Source organism: Triticum aestivum, chromosome 1B (assembly GCF_018294505.1).
Source record: "Triticum aestivum cultivar Chinese Spring chromosome 1B, IWGSC CS RefSeq v2.1, whole genome shotgun sequence".
Classification (NCBI taxonomy): Eukaryota; Viridiplantae; Streptophyta; class Magnoliopsida; order Poales; family Poaceae; genus Triticum; species Triticum aestivum.
In genome coordinates this window covers 342423486-342431364 of record NC_057795.1, presented here as the reverse complement: position 1 = coordinate 342431364, position 7879 = coordinate 342423486, and the positions used below count along the sequence as shown (strand labels likewise).

Here is a 7879-nt window from a genome sequence, read left to right as displayed (position 1 = left end):
TGTGTGTAATTGTGGATTTTACTATGGGTTATATATAAAATGATATGCTACTTATTTTCGGATTTTACTGTTCATGTGGGAAAATCCATGTCACATATTGGCATGAAAGTGTAATTGTGCAACAATAAATGTTGAGAACAATCAAACGGAATTTAAAGGGACACATCTGCGGCATCTTTATATTTTGCACCTACAACTTATAAGTACCATAATGGATGAAAAGTTTCCAATAAAACTAACCATGGCCTGGAGAACAATGACACTTTTCAACTAACCAGGACATTATATTAGGGGCATATACGAGCACTCTATAAACGTTACGAATCATACGTCTTTGGACTGTGAAATGATAGCTAATAATACTTATGTTCTCCAACATCCAGACTGAACCAAGGCAGCAAAAATGAAGTGGTGATAGAATACTAACAGGCCACTTAAGAGGTCTTATAAGTTATTTCTTCTGCAGCTGTCACAGTTCAAGCAAACGTAGCACTAGGATATCCAAGTTTAAAACATGGATCTACGAGATACATTGACATAACAATGCCATCAATAGAGCAATTCGATATAGGACAGATGCTCGAAACACCATAAGACAACGATATAGCACCAAAATACCAGCTACTCCGAGAGAGTGGCCTTCAGCTCTCCACTCTTTTTCAACTCGAGAACAATGTCACAGCCCCCCATTAGTTCTGATTTATAGTAGAGTTGGGGGAAGGTGGGCCAGTTCGAGTATGTCTTGAGACCTTGTCTAACTTCCTCATCAGATAGAATGTCGAAGGACCCAAAGCTTATTCCTGCTCCTCTCAAGGCATTCACGACTTCCGAACTAAAGCCACAACGTGGATTATCTGGGTTGCCCTTCATGAACAGCATCACTGGGGATGAGGAAATTAGAGCCTTGAGTCGGTCCTCTAGGCTCTCTTGCTGAATAATGCCCTTCTCAGTCAGGACCTTCTTCAGTTCCCCACTCTTGTGCATCTCCATCACTACGTCCGAACCACCAACCAGTTCACCCTTGATGTACACCTGAGGGTAACTAGGCCAGTTTGATAGAACCTTTAGGCCCTGCCTAACCTCATCATCTGTAAGAATGTCAAAACTTGAGAAAGGAATCTTCTCTTGCTTAAGAATATGAACAACCTTTCCACTGAATCCACACTTGGGCTCCTCGGGTGAACCTTTGATAAATATCATCACTGAGTTAGAATTAGTGAGGCTCTCCAAACGAGCTTTCTGAGCTTCGGTAAGCCCAATTGCCTCAGTACTCTGCTCATTTGCAGATTCAGATATCACTGGCTCCTCAATTTTGCTTCCTTGTTGCCGGAGAGGAATGTTGTGCTCCTTCATTACATCCTTTAGTTCACCACTTTCATGCATAGCAATAACAATATCACATCCACCAAGCAACTCACCTTTGCAGTACAACTGAGGAAAAGTTGGCCAGTTAGAGAACTTCTTCAGTCCTTCACGTACTTCATTATCTGTAAGGATGTCAAAGCTCCCAAATTCAACACCTTCCTGCTTCAAAATGTCAACCACCTTTCGGCTGAAACCACACCTTGGTTCTTCTGGATTTCCCTTCATAAATAAGATGACGGGATGGGAATTGACAAGCTGCTCCAAACGCTTCTTCAGTGTACTTTCAGAAGCAGAAGATCCATTTTGCCGTGCCATTTCTTGGACCTTTTCGAGTACAGCAGGACCAGCAGCCACCCCCAAGCTAGCAGGTGCAGCAGACTCAGCAACATTGGCAGGGCCAGCTAACTTTGCGACCTTATTGGCCAGGCTGGCTGGGTTTGCACCCTCCAAGGTATCAACAGGTTTGCCTTCCTGAAAAGAGATAAACCATGCACAGATGACAACCTCTTACAAAGAAGGCAATATAGAAAACTTCCAAGGAATTTGATAAAATACATTTGGCACAGCAATGAAGAAAATCTGGAAGCTAAGCAAATATGACCTCTTACAAATATGACCTCAGATATGCGCACAGAGCAAATACAACAACAACAACAACAACAACAACAAAGCCTTTAGTCCCAAGCAAGTTGGGGTAGGCTAGAGGTGAAACCCATAAGATCTCGCAACCAACTCATGGCTCTGGCACATGGATAGCAAGCTTCCATGCACCCCTGTCCACGCACAGAGCAAATGCCATATGAAAATCCCAAGGTTGTGTGACATGTATAGGTTGGCATTACAAAGGAGTCTCATGATAACACCAAAATGCCAAGTGAAGACATGACCTAACTAGCCTAGCAAAAAAGACATTGTGCATGCTGACCTCATGAGGTCCATCACAATATCATTAGATTGGTTCTAGTCATACAGAACATTTCATTGTCCATACAACACTCCAATGACCTGAACTTGTAAGAGCCTGCATGGTGCATCATCTCACAACAAAATTTACCAAAAGAAGCAAGAACATAAAACGTCCATGCTAGGATGAACCAATTAGCTTATAAACCCATGCAGAATCTTTAGGGCAGGCAGGCTAGAGTAAATTCAGTGAGGTGTGTATCTAACTTCATCATTCCACAGTATATGAGGCATGGGCACACATAATTTGTGTCATTGCTTGTAGAATACTTCATGCATAGAAGTTTGAAAGTGGGTCCTAACAATAATGTCAATAGATGCCTCATCATGAGGACAGAACACATGCTTGATTCTTTTGCCTTTAAAAATGGACAAGAGAACATGTGCAATTCAACTTTAACAATAAGCAAGAAGAATACTGTGACCCTACCAGGATTCATTTTTTGAAGTATAAACAATGAAAAGAGGTTCATTAGCATTTACGGAACACATTTTGTGACAACTACAAACAGCAAATACCTTGCAGAAAACAAAGTATGGCACTGCTGTAACACCATATGCCTCTGAAATTTCCGGTTGTTCTTCAGCTTCAACCTGACAAAAGTTACCAACAGATATTGAAATTATGATATGGTGTGTCATTGGCAGAGCATAAAGAATGAACATAATTATTGACTAAAGAACACTTAATAATAACCAAAGGGCAATAGTCGCAAAGGAGAAATATTTTTATTAGATCAGTCTTTTGAATCACACGGTGAAATTAGTAGACAGTGGACCGTCCTCAGCTGTCATTCCACACTCTTAACTGAGTCTATCTATAAGCTAACGGGAAGAGCCAAGGGCTTCAAGCACGAACGGGTTGCATTCAGCTGTTATCTCATGATGAGTCCATACCTAATGTGGCGTTGAATTCAGCTGTTATCTGATAATAGTCACAAGTGGGGCTAGATTCAGGTTAATCAATCGCATACACATCACATGCTAACTACACACTACAGATAGTGCTTGTCGCATCGTATAATAACTAAATAAACATGAATAATCACAATATGAATAATAATCAAACATGCGAAAAAAGTAACTTGGACAGCAGCATGATTCACGCGCCAGAACCCTAAACGCGAACCGCGAATCTGTAGCCAGGGGCCTAGACCGCCGCCTTAGAATCACGATCCACCGGAAACCGGCCCGAACCCAAATCTACCGCGACTACATGAGAGGAATCGGAGAGCAGCAGGCGGCGGGTGCGTGCGTACCCTGAGGAAGAGCGCATGGGGGAAGTCGACGGCGAGGTGGGCGAAGACCTCGTCCATCTGCTTGGAGGCCTCGCACCAGGCCGCCCAGAAGTGCACCGCGGCGGCCCGCGCGCCGCCGACCGCCTCGTCCAGCTCCGCCTTCGACCCCACCTCCCTCACCGCCCCGCCGCCGCTCGCCATCGCCGCCTCCGCTCCCTCGCACTTCCCCACCAGAAACAACAATCGACGGCGAGAACGCTTGAGATGGTAGCTACCAGCGGGGGCGATTGGAGGAAGGAGACGACGGATGACTCGTGCCGAGGGGTTGCGACCTGGGGTTTTCCTCTCCAGCCCCGTGCGGTGGGACGGCGACGGAAGATTCCAGAAGGGGCCGGGACCGACCTAGGCTGTTTGGGCCTGGCCGGAGCGGGCTAACGGCCCAAGAGACAAAAGAATCGGTCTGATGACGTGGACCCATGCGGCCGGCCCGGCAAAAAGCCAGAGGCTGCGGCGGCGGCGGGGTCCAGCCGCCGTCCGGGGGGTCCCCTCCCCTACCCTCGCCCCGGCCGACGAGTCTATATAAATCCGAAGCATTTCTCAGCTGCCCTCGGGCGGCCAGAAACGGAACCCTAGTAGTACGTAGTTGCCACAAAGCCCTTCTCCTGAATCCCACACGCTGCCTCCACCGATTCAGATCTGGGCCTGATGATGGACTCATGACCTTCCGTTCATTGTTTTCTGTTTGATTTGATTCTCTTGAGGTGTGTGTGTGAGTTTGCTGGATGGTTTGGATCGATGATGCTCTTGTAGAAATACTGCGTTATCTTCCTGATCAATGTGAGGCCGCCGCGATGAGCGGCGGCTTCCTGATGACACCATTATCTCGCTGAGATCCAACTACCAGCAACCTCGCCGGCCTTTTGTTCTTGTTTTCCTCTGTCTCTTTTGCCTGTTTCCCTCTGGATTTTTCTTTGAAAAGTTTGAAGCGAGAAACCTCATTTCATGGTGAAGTCTCTCCACATATGCTTACGAAAAGCACACGAGAAATTACTACTACTTCTCCAAACAGATCAGTGCGCTAAGAGATTGTTCTATCTCTCAACCTCTTTCGCTAGCGCTCTCTGAAAAATTGCGTAGAAAAATCATTCCTCAAATCACGCTCAACATCCTAACACTAGCTTTGCCTCATCCATTGATTAAGAAGGAAACGGACAAGAGTTTGCAACATTACTCCCTCCGTTCTAAAATAGATGACCCAACTTTGTATTAACCCTCTGTTCCAAAATAGATGATCCAATTTTGTATTAAAGTTAGTACAAAGTTATTTTAGAACGGAGGGAGTAGTACACAAGTAGTTTGACAACACGATTACACCATGCGATGCTTCAGAAATAGTGTAGCCATTATAACCAAATCTTAAAACAAAATAAAGATCGTGAGCAGTGCAACATGCATATTGTTTATGTTTAACTCTTCAGATAAGAAGCATCACTCGTTTCCGCTGATCCAATCTCAAATGCAATCACTTCTCAAATCACCATCAAATATTATGCACAACCAGTTTGACAACACGAATACACCAAGCGATGGTGGAGAGGCCATTATAACCACATCTTAAACAAAATAAAGATGGTGAGCAGTGCAACATGTATATTGTTTATGGTTACTACAACCTGGTCTAACAGTTTTGCTGGATTGTACCTGGTTGACAGACAGGCGAACATAAACATCATAGATACAACACGATTACAAGCAAAATAAACGTCAGCATCTCTAGCATACACTGTCCCAGTATAGTCATGCATGCTTATTTACAGCTGTTCTAGTAGATTTACAACGGCTCTGGCAGAATAGCACGGCGTTAGCGTGGCCTGGTCCATGAGCTTAACCCACGAATTATGCCATATATCCATCAGCTGCAAAGAAAGGAAGCGACTTCAGTGGCATCACCTGCTCCTGCAACAAAGGGAATGTGAATGTGCTTGTGGTGAGTTCAGATCCAAGTAGACTCGTCAGCAAAACAGCAAACAAAGGGAGCTCGTTGTAAGAGTGTAACTGATGATACCTCGGCGTTCTCCAGATGTTCCGCAGGGAAATGGAGCCCAGTGGAACAGTTCTCCAGCACCTCAGGGGTCTTCATCCACGCCTTGTGGGCTTCGATGGACTTCAGCTTGTACCGAAACATCTGCAAAAACAAATCTAGTTTTCAGGACCATTTTATTCACACAAAGCTCAAAGTGTAGGCAGCAGCTGATCATGTGCTCCTCCAAACCTCAGACAACGAAATAGTTGGCTTTTCGAGCTCATCTCCCTCGACGTGAATCCCTGTACCCTGACATTCTGGGCATAGGATGGACATTATTCTGCTCTTTGGCGCTGTTTTCGCCTTTCTTCCTCGTTTGCTCTTTCCCATCTTTGCAATCTGATCAGCCAGCACCTCATATTGGCACAAAATTGTCCAGTGCAGTAAGCATGAAGTGTGAAATAGATGAAAAGCCTGGGGGGGAAAACATGTTTAGCCAAGTAGTCACAGCTGAAGGCTTTGAATTTAAAGATGGAATTATCTAGCTATATTTGTTTAAAAGAAGAAAGCAGCATATGTTTGTACTGTACTAAGGATCTCAGATAACAGTTTAACGTAGTTCCAAGATCTTGTCTCTGTACTCATAAAAGACTTTTTGAAGACCAGAGCTTCCTAATGGTATTTTCTTTCTGTTTTTTCTCTATAAAGTAAAGTAATTAGTACTCGCTTTGCCTTCATGAAAGAGAAAGACAACACGATGTTTGGAATTACTAACCCCACTGGAGTTTCTACTGCTGCAAGCTAGGTTTCCTGTGCTGCAGTTCAGCAAGGTGGCGACATCCTTTCCAGGAAGCATTGATCGCCCACAAATATCACAAACTTTCTCAGCAGCAAGTCGCTTCTGCTTCCTCAGCTCCCTCCTCATAGACTTGCTGGACAAGGGGCTGAGTTGAAGATTGCATGAGGAACCTGTTGGGGAACCAGTAACAATAGCTTGACTTCTGCTGTCATGGGTCTGGCCATTAGACTCTTCTGAAGATGCTTCTTGATCAGAAAATGACTTCTTCCTTCGCTTTCCACGATGTCCAGCCTCATCAATGACAAAGAAAGATCCAGCAGAGATGGGAAGGTCCTGATCTTCAGAAGGCCACTTCCTTCCCAACTCATATGCATAAGAGAAGTTGACTATGGCAAAACCAGATTGTTCATAGATGTTACTTGCCTCAGAGCCCAGTGAGGCTTCTTCTCCTACCCAAGCACACCAGATTTTGCTGATCTTCTTGCGACCTTCGCTAGCTTCAGCAATCTTGTATGCAATGTTTCCATAACCCAGAAGATGCACAGGCAAATTCAACACAACATCCTTTATCAACACACCAGGAATAACAAGCGGACCATCGGCTTCATTGCGGTTTGACAGAGCACTATCTTCAGTTATGGCAGAAGATCTACCATTCAGACATCCATTTGCACCACTGAATGAGCCTTTTGCGCCATTATGGGAGCTCGAACCATCTCTCAACCTTGATGTCACCTCAATGCCATTCCCTGCAAAGTCAGGATGGGGAACCAGAGCAAGTTCGCTGGTGTTATGCGAGCTTGAGTCCAGCAAGAGCGGATCATTCTCGCGTGAGTTATTGAAGAAGAGCACACCATCATTGAACGGCCATGGCATGGGCCCAAACAGGGTGACCTTGGCCTCGGCATACCGCCGTGAATGCAGATTCCCCTTGAGGTGGTCAAACAGCACATTGTCGCTGAAGCACTCGGTGAGGCAGATGGTGCAGAAGAAGATGACGCGCTTCCCGACGCGCCGGAGCTCCACATAGGTGTGCCCATTCTGCCGCACCTCCCGCAGCGTGGCCTTGGCAGCAATCTCACGGATATCCACAGGAGCATTCCGTTGCAGCACCAAATCCTTCCCCACCATGGTGAAATCCCCTCGAGTCACCACCACCAGTTCCTTCAAATCCGCCTCTCTAGCTTACAAATTCCCCCCAAATCAACCTCCAAGACTACCTCCTCCCTGGTTGTCCCTCCTTGCAACTCTCTCAAGTTTCCACACACAGAAAAAAAAGTCGCCGCACTTGAGATCTTAGTTTCCTCCCGAGCCCTAAGATTGCAAGCTTCTTAACAAAAAGAGACTGTAACTGGTAGTACACAAATAGAACCTAACACGGACGGTCGTATTCGTATCTTTCCAGCCATGGGAATGGAAGCAAGCGTGAGGAACCTGCCCAGCAGCGCGAACTCCTCGCCGGTGGCACCAACCCTAGTCATCAAATCAAAC

The 7879-nt window shown here is 45.6% G+C and overlaps 2 protein-coding genes across 2 annotated transcripts in view; both read right to left on the bottom strand.

Annotated features, from left to right (window-relative positions):
- Positions 1-400: 400 nt before the first annotated feature.
- On the bottom strand, positions 401-3918 carry LOC123123007 (monothiol glutaredoxin-S11). Its single transcript, XM_044543406.1, has 3 exons — positions 3588-3918; positions 2848-2922; positions 401-1836 (listed from the first exon to the last, which is right to left on the bottom strand). The coding sequence occupies exons 1-3, from the start codon at positions 3765-3767 to the stop codon at positions 622-624; spliced, it is 1470 nt and encodes a 489-aa protein (XP_044399341.1). The 5' UTR covers positions 3768-3918; the 3' UTR covers positions 401-621.
- Positions 3919-5153: 1235 nt separating this feature from the next.
- The window catches only part of LOC123122999 (uncharacterized), a gene marked incomplete in the record, with an annotated part of 3437 nt that continues 711 nt past the window's right edge, over positions 5154-7879 (bottom strand). The window contains 4 exon segments of the mRNA XM_044543395.1: positions 5154-5522; positions 5632-5751; positions 5839-6063; positions 6365-7879. Coding sequence (XP_044399330.1) covers positions 5463-5522; positions 5632-5751; positions 5839-6063; positions 6365-7519 — 1560 coding nt within the window.